The sequence below is a fragment of the Balaenoptera acutorostrata genome, chromosome 9, assembly GCF_949987535.1.
Source record: "Balaenoptera acutorostrata chromosome 9, mBalAcu1.1, whole genome shotgun sequence".
NCBI lineage: Eukaryota > Metazoa > Chordata > Mammalia > Artiodactyla > Balaenopteridae > Balaenoptera > Balaenoptera acutorostrata.
The window spans coordinates 34,063,263-34,078,766 of NC_080072.1; the positions used below are offsets into that span (position 1 = coordinate 34,063,263).

General features: G+C 34.5%; 1 protein-coding gene across 2 annotated transcripts in view; it reads right to left on the reverse strand.

Moving 5' to 3' along the window:
* Nucleotides 1-15,504, reverse strand: part of LUZP2 (leucine zipper protein 2) — a 414,349-nt gene that overhangs the window by 223,013 nt on the left and 175,832 nt on the right. For both annotated transcript variants that reach the window (XM_028164749.2, XM_007174800.3), the window contains exons 3-5: nucleotides 12,945-13,015; nucleotides 6,813-6,894; nucleotides 378-440 (exon numbers count right to left, since the gene is read on the reverse strand). In XM_028164749.2, the coding sequence (XP_028020550.1) occupies nucleotides 378-440; nucleotides 6,813-6,894; nucleotides 12,945-13,015 (216 nt within the window). The remainder of the gene's footprint in view (nucleotides 1-377; nucleotides 441-6,812; nucleotides 6,895-12,944; nucleotides 13,016-15,504) is intronic.

The window sequence follows — 15,504 nt, forward strand, 5'->3', positions numbered from 1 at the left end:
ACCTCACATAAATTTTTCATTCTAGATTGACTTTTCCTAACATAAGGTCCATTTCTAACTAGCTCTCTTCTTCAGTGCCTGTGATGTCATTTGGTAGACAAATACATTTATAAAATAAAAATAAATTTTTAACATTGCCCAAGCAAAATAAAATTAGAAGGGAAAATGACCTGGAGATGTATGAACTAATAACATTATCAAATATATGTTAAAGTAGGGATTATATACTCAAGTTTTAACCTTATAGTTCCTCTCCATTAGTACTTAACTAAAGGACATACTTGCATGTGATCATACCCCAGAGCTTATGGCAAATCAATATGTTTGTTTGTGTATATTCTTTGACTTGTATGAAATTTTCCTGAAATATGTCTTACCTCATTTTGGAGATCTCGGATCATTTTGTTCTTTCTCTCCATTTCAGTCTTTAAAAAAGCAATCTGAAAATAAATAGAATATCATGTAGACATACTTCAAATTCATTTCTATAGCTTTTATAAATTTATTTTCACAATTTTTGAAGTATAATAAAATTATCTCTTTGTCAACAAATACTGAAAAAGAACAAAGGGTTAAAATTTTCATTAACCAAATTTTTATTGCCCAATTCATAAATATATCCACTAGTTATATCACATAACTTTTTCTTACGTAATAAAAGATTATTTTTTTTAAAAAAAATTTAGTCTGTTTCTGTTTTGTAAATAAGTTCATCTGGGGGGCAGAGATGGTTAGGGAGTTTGGGATTGACTTGTACACACTGCTATATGTAAAATAAATAACCAACAAGGACCCACTGTATAAAAAAAAATGAAGAGGGGACAAGAGAATATGCTTGAGATGAGATTGGCCATGTGTTGCTAATTCTTGAAGCTAATTGATGGATTCATGGGGATTTATTACACTACTCCTTCCACTTTTGTGTAAGTTTGAAATTCTCCATAATAAAAAAGTTTTAAAAAAATTTTAAAAATTGAGAAATGCATGTTATGACTGTGATTCGCTTACTTGTCTAAACCTCAATTTTTAAAAATGTGGTTCTTAAACAAAGCTAAATTCTAGGGTTGGGCCTAGGAATCTCTTTTCTTAAAACATGCTCCAGGTAATTTTTATATAAGGCCAGGTTTGAGAGCAATTGCATAGCGATGCTCCTGACCTCAAAAGCATGGAACGTTATAAATACTGTACCAGAGAAACCATAATGTTTCCTGCTGAATATGATATTGTCAGAATCTGCACCCTTAGGCCAGTTATTCAAACTGTATCTGTATAAACATTGCATCTTTATCTGCCTGACTACTTTGAAAAAGGTCAGTATAGCACAGTAGCTAAAATATGAGACTCTATGGTCACTGAGGGTTCACTATTTATGTGAATGTATGACAGTGGATGAAACATTTAATTTCTCCAATTTTCAATTTTCTGCCAGTCACATTTTTTTAAAAAGTAAAAGGAACAGGTAGAATTAATTTTACTGATATATGTTATTTAATTCAATATATTCAAAATAGTATCATTTGACATGTAATGGATTAATGATGATAAATTGACTTTTTTTTTGCAATATATCTTTAGAATGTGTGTTTTACACGTACAGCATATCTCAATTTGGACTAGCCATTTTATAATGCTCAAAAGCCTCATGTATCTCGTGGTTATATATTGGATAACATAGTCTTAGAGGATTTCTGGAATGATGCAAAAGAGACTGGTAATGTGGATTATCTCTAGAGATAGATTAAGTCAGTGGAAATCAAATTTAGGAGTAAAGTTAATTTTTACCATATATATACACATTAAAAAAATAGTTCTGAAACCTTTCAAACATAAACAAAAAAACAAGAGTAATACTATGTAAAATGCTTCTGGGCCCACCCTAAGAATAAATATATATAAATGCTTTGTCCAATTTTCTTCAGACCTTGTAAAGAAAATGTTATAGTACTATTAAAGCCCCACCTAATTTTTCTTCCTCCCCTCCCCCCAGAGGTAACCACTATCCTGGATTTGATGTGTAGTAGTCTTGTTCACTTTCTGTACATTATATTTGTTGTGCGTCTGTAAAGCTTTACAACATGTATTAACACCTTGTCTTTTCTGGCTTGTGTAGGTGTCCTTGTATTACCATTTCCTCAAAAGGTAACAAAACCTAAACCAAACAATTTTTGATGGTCCAACTACATGTAAAGCAGAAGGAGAAGCCTGAGAACCACTATGTCCATCATTTTGGTCATAACAATTTTCAAGCTTACATTTGAATTATGAAGATCCTCGGAGCAACCTGAAAATGTGAGTCACACTCATTGTCCCATTAGGGAGATAGTTCAATTTAGTAATTAGATATATAATCAAGGGCAGCACATAAGAGTATCTGCTCTTAAATCTAAAACAGCACAATATTTACAGAATCAAATCCAAATGTTTTCCCTCTATTTGAGAGTGAGCAATTACAATTATTTCATTCTCCCCTTCTTATCCAACTTTCAACTACATCAACTATAGTCTTCCTAGCAGAAAGAATAATTGTTGAATGATTTGCAACAATTAAAATATATACTTATTTAATCCTTAGTTAACCTAGAATCCTCAAATAGGGAGAAAAAGCACAAACAGTTTGAGTCTTTACCGAAGTTTGGAAGTGATGAGTCCCAGTAGTATGAAATCTATCTCTTCCTAGATTCCACCAGATGCACATTAAAAAAAAATCATGCTTTTACTAAATATACGTTATTCCCATATTTGTTAAGCTTTCTGTCATCTCTTTCTGGACTTTGACTTAGAAAATATCAGTCATTCAATTCAAAACATAAACACATTCCCTCCAAAAGATAAGTATTATTTATTTCTGCAGGTATTTGCATTTATTGATCATGATGATATATTTTGTTAATATAGTCTTGAATTTGTTCTTGTAGACCTTTTACATGTACATTCATTAGTAGAAAAATAGCTATTAGTTTACACATATAGCCATTAATTGATTTTGGAATCATAACTGATGAAGTTTGTAAAATGAGATGAAAGTTTTCAAATTTTTTCTATTTTCCAGAAAATATTTGCCTATATTTGAAGTTAACTGATATTTAAAAATTAGTAGAAGTCACCATGAAAACCTTCTGGCTTTGAAATACTTGGGAAAGGGGGTCTTTTAGCATAATAAAATTCCAACTGTGTTCAGCTATTCAAGTGCTGAATTTCTTCTTGCAGAAATTTTAGCATTTTATATTTATTTATCTAGAAATTTACATGTACATTTTTAAATGTATCAGGGAACTGTTGCTCATAATACCTTATTTGTTTGAATTCCTATTACATTTATGACTCTTAGCTCTTTTTTTAATTCAACATTTTAAAATTTGAGTCTTTCTATTCTTAATCTTTCTCATATCTTAAAGTCTTTTATCATAGTCTTTTCAAAGAACTTAAATTTACCTTATTTTGTTTTCTATTTTATTATTGTCTTCACTAGTCTTTATAATACTCTCTTTATTGAACTGATGTTTTGCTTTTTAAATAACTTCTTGAATTTATGTTGCTAATGTTTTATTTTTCTGGAAAAATGCATTTAAAGCTGTCAATTATTATATTGGCATGTAGTATCTTCACTATTATTAAGTATTTCTTTATTTCTTTTATTATTTCTTATTAACCGAAGGGTTATTAGAAAATGTGTTATATATTTTCCAAACATAAAGAATTGTTTAACCATTTATAAAAATTTATTTTAAATTTTACAACAAAAGGATTGAATAACATAGTGTATATGCTAGCCATATTTTTGAACGTATATAACTTTGTATTATACATATTACATTTCTATAAAATTTCTATAGATGTTCTGCATGTGCTTAAAAAGAATATAGTCACTTTTTTAGAGATTTCTCTATATATCTAATATTTATTACTACCAGTTGTATTTTTAAGATTTTTGTATTTGCCTATTTCTCCCTTCACTTATAGATTGATAGATATGGAAGCTGATTTGTTAAGTACATTTATGTTTATGATGGTTATAACTATAACCACCTCATTTTATTTATTTATTTTTCTTTGCTAGCATATAATGCTTTCTCTTACATTATATTTGTGCTTTAAATTCTATTTGTCAGCATTAATATTGCTGTCAATCATTTACTTCTTTTATGTTGTTTTGCATGTATTTTCCTATATTGCTTATTTTAAGTATGTGGTCTTCTCAGTTGTTAAAATTAGCACATTTGCATATATTGTCCTAATTTCTTAATTGTAGTTATTCTGTGTCTTTTAAAAATTATTATTAAAATTAACCCATTTAAATTATTGTTATTTCTAATACATTGAAACTTTTGCCAACAGTAATTCTTTTGCCTACATTTTTCTTTCAATTGGATAATTTATTTTATTATTTTATTTTTTTCTTTCTATTGAGTAGATCAAATTTAGTTTAGATTCTACTATCTACTATATGCCAGATATAATTTTAGGGAAATTATGTATGTTATTTTACTTTTAATTATTCCCCAAATTCTTCAAATAAGGAAACTTGCAGAAGTTAAAGAGCTTACTCAAATTTACCGAGAGTAGATGGTCCACTAGGAATTTAAACCCAGAATATTCTTATTCTGTAGCACATGTTAGGTTATGAATACATATAGGGTGTTTCTGGTTTAGTAGAGTATTTTGGGGTGGGAGAGGAAAATCCTCCCTCAAGATTCAATGCTGAACTTTAAGAAAAGCACTACAAGGATTCTGAGGTGAGGATAAAGCTGACTCGGCCAGTCCTGTCTCCTCCTTCTTCCCAACTATGCATCCTTTGTCCCCACTTTTGCCATACTTGACTCTTCTAACTTTTGTTGAGCTCTTTCAAATGTTAGAACTTTCTTCTTTTGGGATGTTAGACACAGTGTGCATAACATATTGGAATAAACACAGGTTCATGCCTTGGCTTCTCCAAATGCTAGCTGTGTAAATACAAGCAAGATGTATTCATTTTCAGAAACAACAACAACAACAACAACAACAACAGTAGTGTGTAGTTTTATTGTGAGAATCTGAGAAAACAGTATGTGTGAATATTTCTATTCTGTTCTAACTGTCATTATTTGTGACTGGGCTATGAAGAAGTTGAGATTAAATGTGATAGGTCAAGAAAGAAATGGGATTGCAATTAGGGTTGCTCCTTATGCTGGGTCAGATTTTGAGGGGAGGAATCAACATGATAGTGCTAAAAATATGTCTGTTCTTTTATGTAACACCCGCTGTCCAAAGAGCCAGACACTAGGACACCTTGTAGGTTAGCAGTGAGTGTTGCCATGGCATAACAGAGAAGAACAAAGATGCTAATCCTTACAGGTAGGCTGGACAGATAACAGTGAATTTATTAACAAGAAATAATCCTGCACCCAGGAGAATCAACAGCCATTATAACAAAGACTGTCTCTAAGAAGCAGATACCCCAGATGACAGACAGGGCTAAGTTTCAGAAGCAAAACTTTATACCCTAATCCAGATTATTCAAGGAAGACTTGCAAAAGAAAGGCAGGATGACAATTCTTAAAGGGGCTGGGATCCCAGGTAATCAACCTGGATGGAGACCTTGTATTAGTCCTGTTTCTAGCTTCCGTAAACTTGATGCTTTAACATCTACCTTACACATATACGCAGACTAGCCTTGTTATGGAAAACCCAATAATATGCTTGAGTCATCCTATCTTGACCTCCTGCCTTCCTCATCGCTGCTCCTTCCCCACCCACTCTTCCTGGTGGTATGCTTTTCAAATACACACTAACCAATACAGAGCCTAGAACTCCAGCCACCCCTTGTACTGGGTTCTCACACTTCAGGCGACTATCCACCTGCCTTAATCACCCCAGGGCCGGGTACGAGACAAATAGTCCCTGTGCCCCAGAGCCTGCTGAAGTCATTCAAATGGGCCAATCCTAGGCCTGCTTACCCTGCCTAGCCCATTCCTTCCCACAGAAACCACAGTAAAGGCTCTTGTCCACAGTTTCCCCACCTTCCTTTGCCTTGTGCCTGACCTGGTGCTTCCCTGCGTGGTCCCCGGTCATGTGGCATGCCCCCCTCTTGGGAACTGTGAGAAATAAACTATCTTTCCAAAGGTAGTTGTTTCCTGATCTATTGGTCTTACTATACCTCAAATTTTCTGTTAATATACTATATTTTGAAATAGATTCAGGTCCTCGAACAAGATCAAAGGTTCAATCTCCATAAATGGTACATAAGTGCATGTGGGGAATGAGGTAGAAATCTAGTTTTTAGCACTGCTATCCAGAGCACCATCTCTCCTGCCCATGGTGAATATTAGTTATAAGAATTGAAATGTGAGGGTCAATAGAACATCATTTTGAGAGAGAAAATCTGGAGAGAAGTTTGATTCTTAAACTTTGGGGTGTCTCAGAATCACCTGTGTAGTTGATTAAGTAGGCAGATGGTGTGACTCCACCCTTGGGAGATGTCTATTCAGTGGATGTTGGGTATGGCTTAGGGATCTGTATAGCTTAACTTAGTTCAAGGTCACACCCCAAAATTCAAGAGCCACTGATAGGGGGCCCGACACCAACACTCTCGCCCTGAGTTTTTTTCATCCATAAATAAGGGTTGGGAATCAGAAGACCCCTAAGAATCAAATACAACGAAAATATTTTTCTGGAATGATTGCTGCTAAGTATTTTTGTAATCTTGTTGATTGCGTTTTTTTCATTGTACTTTCATTTATATTTGTCACAGGTGTATTTGTTCCATAATGATTTTAGGGAAAAAAGTTAACAATTTTCCAGCCCCAAAGCAAAGGACACAGAAAAGAAACACTTACAGTAGCCTGCTGTTTTTCTGCTTTCTCAGTTGTCTCTTTAAGCTGATTTTCCAGGGCCTCCTGGAGAGACTTCATTTGTTCTCTTGTTTAGTAGAAAATAGAGAGCAAAAGAGAGACATGATATAAATCTCTTATTTCCTATTTACATGATGAAAAGAGGTTTTGCTGTATATATACATTTAGGAAACATAACTAGAATATACAGAGCCACGGTTAAACGTACAAGATGTATCTCAGGACTCTGGTAATAAAGAGTCTTCTCTCCCATGCAAGCACTAAAAGCAAGCTGTATTTAAGGGAAATTGCCTTGCTATTGTGTCTTATAAGAATGCTACTGTGCGAATCATCTGTGAGCTGCATAATGTGTTAAATCAAATCGATATAATAATTAGAGTTAGAAAGCTAATTTTAGTGACAGCATGCCAGGGTGTGAACATGCTGTTTAGAAAAAAAAGTTACCATAGACTTGCTGATGGGATAAAATTATCATTCCCTTGGATGCTCTATATTAACTAATTCTAAAGCATTGTGTTTTAGACATCCTGTATAAGGTCTGAGACTTTTTGTAAAAACAAAGAGAAAAAAGACTTATTTTTAATGCGAAAGGTGCCTCATTTATTGGGGATAATAAAAAATACATGTCTGCACATATATACATATTGTGTCTTAAGTTCAGTAGGACATATGGACCCTGTCTCACATTAAAAATATAAATATTTTCATAAATATGAATTCCCCTCAAGGGTTTAGGATTTTCTCAATTATGACAAATTTTATTATATTTCTGTGCCTTCATTTTATCACCTAAGCTATCACTTCAAAAAGTTCAGATAGCCGATAACAGTGTATGAGTGAGTGTGTGTGTAGGTGTGTGTTAAGAACGGCTAGAGGAATAAACTCCTTCAAAGCAACAGCAACAACCAAACAGAAACCTTCTCTAGTCTTAGCAGCACACAAACTAAAATTCCCAGACTAGAGCCAAAAGACAACTTCTGGAACAAAAATATTTTCTTGGTGTGTAACCACAATAAAGAGACTATGGGATAGGAAAGCACGTTCTTAGACTCATTTTTTTTTTTCACCTATAAATGGGCACAATAATAGAACTACCTCATAGGTTTATAGTGAGGTTTAGAAGATGTAATATAGGCAAAATGCTTAGCAAATGCCTGGAAAATAATCACTTAATACACGAGACCATTATCACAACCACTGGCACCACTTGAGGTCTCTGTGTTCATGCTTTGACCACCACATCCTGCACAACCACAAGCTGCTCTTTCATCCAGAAGGACTTAATGATGTCTCCAGATTTCTTACTCTAGAAACTATTAGGTCCCAGTTTCAATTTTAGGAATATCCATGAGAGTCTATACGATCGCTGGAATCAATCTGGATCTTGTTTATCAAGGCAACGTATAACAGGAACAAGTTATACAATAATTACAGTCACTTTGGTTTTTAGATGATTTATGCTTGTTTGGGTAAAGCTTTAACATGCTTTTGATTAAAGTGGATTTTAATTCTCAGCTTCCATTATGGCCTCAAACAGGTTTTATTTATCAGAATTGTTTCACATGTAGACTTCCATTACTTCTCCTGATATTTTCCACAAAGAGCATGTGTGGCATAATATAATACAAAATAATAGTAATATTTACATATATTGCAGGCTTACAGTATACCAGGCACTCCATAAAATGGAAAACTGATACATAAAGAGGTGGTGTAATTGTGTTCTGCAGCCTATGTGCTCAAATTCTAGAGAGTCATTATACTACCCCTATTGAGGGAGACAGAGAGAAAGAAAGAAGGAAGGATCTACATTCTATTCCTAACACTCAAATCTTCAACAAGTACTGAATAAAAATGCAATAGGACTATTATATTTCCAACTAGAAAAAAGTTATAATAAAATCTTGTAATACTTATTCGTTATTTCTGGATTTTAAAATTCTCATCTTTATTTTAAAGTGATACATATTTTTTAAAATTAAATGATAAAATTCATATATTTTATAAAAATTAAAATAAGTGTTTATATATGTATATATATATATATTCAAAAATGCCCACATACTGACATCTATAGGCAATAGGGAATAAGAAAAAAATAAGTTGCAAAAGCTGTTAAAAGCTGGAGAAGGTAGAGAATTCTTCTCATTTTCATGGCGAGGAAAGCTATCAGACAGAATGGCAAAGCAGGACTTTTGAAACTTCTGAATCTCTCCATCTCCTTTTTCAGACTTATTTCTGCACATTCTCACTGCTCCCATGCTTTAGGTGGCCCCAAACTCCTGTCCCACAACTTGCTCAGTTCTACTCCGACCACCCCCCTCCACCAAATGGGATTTGCACAAAATATGTAGAGCTACTCTTGGGCCCTATTTGGCACTGAACTGAAGCTTGAATTCTAAAGAACTGTTGGCTCCAGCGACACTGTGATAGGTTTTCTCAGATGTTGAGTACATTTTAGCATAGAATTTCATGGTTACACGGGATTTTAAAAGGCAGCTGTTTCACACATCTTCCATCCCCAATTATAAATATAAATATACCTCACCCTACAGGAAGGTATTCTTTTCATGTGGTTACCAGATTGTATTGTCATAACATCACAGACAGAAACCTTGCCACTATCTCAGGCATTCTTTTCCTTTACAGAGAACTCGATATACTAAAATCCATTAGTACACAGAGTCCAAAACTGCCTTCTCAAAATCTCCACCCACCATCCACCGTAGAGAGTAAAATGTTTTACTCCTTTTTATTTTCAAGACAGCTTTTCAGAAACTTCAGGGTACTCTCCTATCTCCCAGGGTCTCTATATTTTGGTTACATACTCTCACTCCTCACATAGTATGGCTTAAAAGTCTTTCCATCAACCGGAGGACTCTTCTATGAATATTACCTAAGCTGTCTAAATATTTCTGAAATGTAACAATCAAGAGTCAATGCAACTTTCTCCTTCTCATGTAAGAGTATGCGTGCATGTGCACACACACACACATACACTACACACACAAACACACATATACACATTCCTTTCTCTGTACCTCTCTGGCAGAAAGACATGCTGCTCTCACTACCTGGTTGTTTACGACCATGCCATATCCTCTGCGTTTACTTCCTTACAATCTAGTACAGCTACACAAAGGGACTTTATTAGTTGCCTGTTGGTTACAATTCCAAGAAGGAAATTCTAACTGATTCAGTTTTGTTTTGGTAGACACCTATGAGGTAATTAACTGTAGCCAGTGATGTCAGAGACACATAAAAGCAGCATGACTTCTAGGGACCACTTCGCCAGGTAAGGGCCAGGTGGCAAGGATCCCCAAGGACATGGAGTTACTGAGAACTGGGTGTATAGCCAAATGGCATCTGCAATACATTTTAGTCTTTCAGGCTCTGATAATACTTCTAAATTTGCCATCAGTTAATACTTTTTATAGTCTGAGATAATTTTTTTCTCTTTTACTGTTTATTAATCTCTTGTATTTTGGAAATGAGATACATAGCCTCCTTCACATTCAGATAGCCATGATTTTTATAACTCTTTCTAACTAAACAGCAAAAACTAATATATCAAATGTATTATACTTTTGAGAAATCACCTATTGTTAGGATTTATTGAATTTTCCATGCTGACTTTGTGTACATTATACAAGTTATGCATTTTAACTAATTTTGGATAAAACTTTGAAATCACAATACCAAAATATATGCTCCATTTAACACATTCATTGAAAAACTTGGTCCATCATCTGGCTATCTGTGTACCATGCCAAATGTATAGATGATGGCCTGAAATTCTTAATAACTCTAACCATGTTTTTCCTCATTTGCCTGGATATTTTGTGTGTCATGTAGAAACAACCATAGATAATTTAAGAAAATATCAGTAAGCTAAAGGAATAGGTTTTTCCTTATTCACATCATGCATAAGCCTGTCTCTTCATCTGTGTCTCTCCTGCAATAAAGAAAGGCTGATCTCGTTGCTCTTTCACTCCATGGTCCTCACTGATGAGATCTCTCTGTCTCTTCTCTAGGGGACCTTTCCTCAGCCTGGTCTATGTCTCTTTCTTCCTGCCTTGAACAATGTTGTCAGAATAATTCCCCTAATATAATTCTTTAATTATATCATTCTTTTACAGAGCTACATGAATGGGTTTTCTGTTGCTTATGCAGAAGTCCACTCTGAGCTAACCTGTAAGCGTGGTCCCAGTCTATGCACAACAGCTTTATCTTCTGATCTTTCCTGCCTCAGTCTGTCTTCTTCAGTCTCTGCAACCCTCTCACTGGTACTGCACACGCGTTATGCAGAAGTCATTTCTATTTTTATGTTTTTGTTTATTATCTTTTCCCAACATGGAAGACTCTACAAAAAGTGATAATTTTCAATGACTCTTGGTCTGTTTTTGTAATAGGGAAGAACCTTTTGTATTCTATTACAAGTTGATCACTAAAGGGACGTTGCCTATAAGCTTAAATTATACATAATGGTCCATCTCTGGGAACCCTGCATCCCAGGTAATGAGCATTAAGCTAAAATACCTTTGTTTAGCTCACAGGAAACATCCTGACCAGGTCTACCTGTGAATGACTGCAGGGAAGAAGAAATTAACACATCCCCTCCGGAGGTTGCCGTTTTAGTATAAAAGGAGCCTGAATTCTAACTCAGGCAAGATGGTTCTTTGAGGCACAAGCCCACGATCTTCTCGGTTTTTATGGCTTTCTGAATAAAGTCACTATTTCTTGCCTCAAGAACTCATCTCTCGATTATTGGCCTGTTGTGCAGGGATAGGTACGAGCTTAGGCTTGGCAGCATTTTGACTAGCTATTTCTATTGAAAATGTTGTTTATAATTCTCCACTAACTCAGTGAATCACAAATACTTGTGTGATATTGAGCACAGGTGTTTTAAAAAGTGGATTATTTCAAACCAGTAAAATAATTTAAAATCATGTAATTTTGGAAACATGCTCAGACCCATATTTTATATGACATCTTTTTAATATTGGACTTTGGAGAGAATTTCATGTTCAATAAATAATGATTCCATTTAAATAATAACAAGAGTCAATATAAGATGCTTGATTTGATTTTTAACATGTCATCGCTTCAATGCCATGAGGTTTCTGGGTCAAGAGGTAAGGACAGTGGAGAAGACAGAAGATGGTGAGAAGGGACTACATAGTGTAGCATCTGTCAACTTTTTAAACAGCTTTTTGCTTTGGATCAGTAAACTATCTTGAAAGGGTATGGCTATGGGTAAGACACAGCAGAGCAAATTCCAATTAACACAACTCTCATCAATTCACTTAAGCATTTTGAGCAACAATTTCCCATTTACTGAATGGGGACAATAATATTTAATCTATACTTGTGGTGTTGAAACAAGAAAAAAATATATAATGCATCTAGTAGAGCCTCTAGTAAATGCATAACAAATAACAAATGCTGGCTTGTTTCTACCTTAAAATACCTTGGCTTTTTTTTTTTCTTGAGAAGCAATTTCAAGTCATATAGTTTTTTTAATACTGCATAGAAATCTAGCTCATAGTTCACTTCCTTCCAAAATAAACATGGCAACAATAATAAAACTGTTCCAATTATACTGCATTGTTTACCCCATTTCTTACCACCCCCCACCACTATCGCCACGATCAAGTTTTGATACTATTAAAAATGGCCAAAATCCTCTACAAGTTATAAACTTCAGATCACAGAATCTGAAAAAGAAAAAAAAAAAAAACAAAACCAAGAAACGGCCCACTGATGTCATGGTTATTGGACCTATTGATGGGCAGACTTATGTGGGCCCATCTTAGTGGGACAATAAAGGAAAGTACTCCAGATCCTTAAAAGTTGAATGGAGATCTGCAGACAAGCAGCACCAGTATCGGGATCACCCATCACCAGGGAACGTGTTAGAAATGCAGAATCTCAAGCGCCATCCTACACTTATGTTATAACGATCTGCATTTGAACAAGATTCTTATACATTAAAGTGTAGGTAAGAGTATAAAGAAATGAATGCATTTAGAATAAACTTATTCTTGTGAAGTCTCTGAATGGAGTTTGGCTATGGAGAAAAAGAACTAAGAAAATAAAAGGAAAACACAGCCTTACCTTTGTTTCTGACCTATTTCCAGAAGCTTCTGAACATCAGTTTTGGTAGATTTCTCATCATTTTTCAAATTCTGATAAGAAAAGTGGGGAAAGGAAGTCTTATTCAGGCGATAAATTGAAGCTTACTTTACTTTTGTGTTTATGGCACAAGGTGTGGCTGCACTTAGGCCCTGAAATAAGAATGTGCAAACGAGGCCATGATGGTCCCCATGGCGCTCAGGATGCACAATTTATGACACCAAGTGGTGCAAGTGCTACACAGTGAGTGAGAGGGAATGAACTGAGATTCAGCCTTTAGAGGTTCAGTGGAGGAGAAAGTACTCTCCAAATACCTAGGTCTCTTTATAAGTGAATATAAAACATATCTTCTGCTCTTCATTTGAAGTTTTACTATGTTCTCTGCAAGCATGTTAAGCTGGTTCTGGCATAGTTTCTACAAACACAAGGGGACATAAAAGGCCTCCCTAAATAAGCTAAGTAATAATACCTCAGGATGAAAGCAGCCAAATGGCATGCACCTGTTTGGTCTTGTCTATTATTTATGAGTAATGCATTAGAATGCATAGAAAAACTAGGGCCATTTAAAATTGTAACTGTTCTGTATAGATAGTGTATTAAAGAAAAAAAAATACCACCTCAGTCATTACTGTTTATTTACTCTGGCAAATTCAGCATTGACAGACTGTGAATTAAAAGGGAAAAGCTCACTGAGCTTTTCTCATTAGAGAATCTGACCCATTAATCCTTCCCTGAAAACTTTCTTATTTATACTTAGTAAAGTATTTAACAGGGTAACCTATCCTTTTTGATATTAAAAGTTGAAACAGAGGCAATAATATTGTTTGTAAAAAGAGCAGCTATGACAGGTAAGGAACTGACAATAACAAGAAGGCAAACATGTTGCTTAATTAATATTTATTTAACCACAAAGCCATAGTGTCTGCCTTCACCAATTTTTCAGCCTAATGCTAGAAATAATTTTCATGTAGTAAGTTAAGCATTCTGATATGGATGTGGTGGGGTGAACATCACAAGAGAACCCTTTTCCCTAAAATGACTGATTGATATCATTGTTAGGAAGCAGCCAATAAAAGGTGTTCTGTTTATTTGAAAAGAGTAGCTTGACATAAAACACAAAAATAGCAGGTTGGGGAGAAAATCACCAATCATGGGATTTACAGTTCAAAGTGCATCATGGCCATATGACCTGGGACAGGTCACAAAATCTGCCCTTTGACTTGCTTATCTGATAAACAGGGATGAGAATTTTGAAGAGCCTACATTAGACAGTTACTGGAAAACTCAAAGGGGATAACAGATGTGTGAAAGCACTTGGTGAAAAGTTTAATAAAAATATGCTTATTCATTTTACCATCTGCTACACTCCAGGCATTCTGAAGGAAACCAAGATTAAAAGGGCATGGCACTATCCTCAAGAACTTAAAAACAAAACAAAACATGAAATGAAGAAATGAAAATGTGAAAAGGGTAGGTATGCAGATGAGGGTCTGAAAAATGTATCCAATTAGAAGAACTCATGAGTATTTGATTATTATTTCCCCAGCAATGTCCAGAGAAGTGGGGTATACGTCTTGGAAAATAATTTTGATGACTTTAAGGATACCAAAGATTAATATACCTACTACTTAATTAATACAATGTTTATTTATGGATCTATATTGTGATGCCATCCAGGTGCTATGGTTACAGAGATGAACAAGGCTTTCAAAGCTCATGTCTTTATGAAGCCCCACTGGAAAAAAATATGAAAAAAATGTGTACAATGGGCAATATATTTATTTACTTACTATGAGTTTGAAACCTGGAATCAACATTTATTAGATGTATGACTTTGGGAGATTCCTGTGGCCTCTTTGAATTTTGTTTCCTCACTGTACAATGAGTAAAATATTATCTTATTTTGTGAAAAGCTTGTTGAGGGGATTTAATAAGATAAAAATTAAAAAAGAAAACACCTTGCACAATGGCTGTCACAAAATAAATAAAAGGCATTTTAAAAGATTGTAATTACTTTTAGTGATAGATGTATTACCCTTTCACAAAGAACTCCACAAAACTGTACATTTATTTCAAGTAATTTCCTAGACTGTAATTCGATGTCTTTTTTTTTTAGATTCCATATATATGTGTTAGCATACGGTATTTACGGTATTTGTTTTTCTCTTTCTGACTTACTTCACTCTGTATGACAGTCTCTAGGGCCATCCATTTCACTACAAATAACTCAATTTCGTTTCTTGTTATGGCTGAGTAATATTCCATTGTATATATGTGCCACATCTTCTTTATCCATTCATCTGTCGATGGACACTTAGGTTGACTTAACTTAGGCTGCTAGTATAGAGATACTGAGTGTCCTGGCTGGAAGTACTGACCACTCGTGGGCATTTATTTCACCATAAGCTTGAAAAATTCTCAACGTGCCAGGTGTTTCATGCCTCTAAGAAGGTGCAGGTGTCTTAAATATTCTTTGAAGTCTCATAAAACTTGTGAATTTCTACTTAATGAAAAGGAGACGTTCTGGCCTCAACTTCCTATA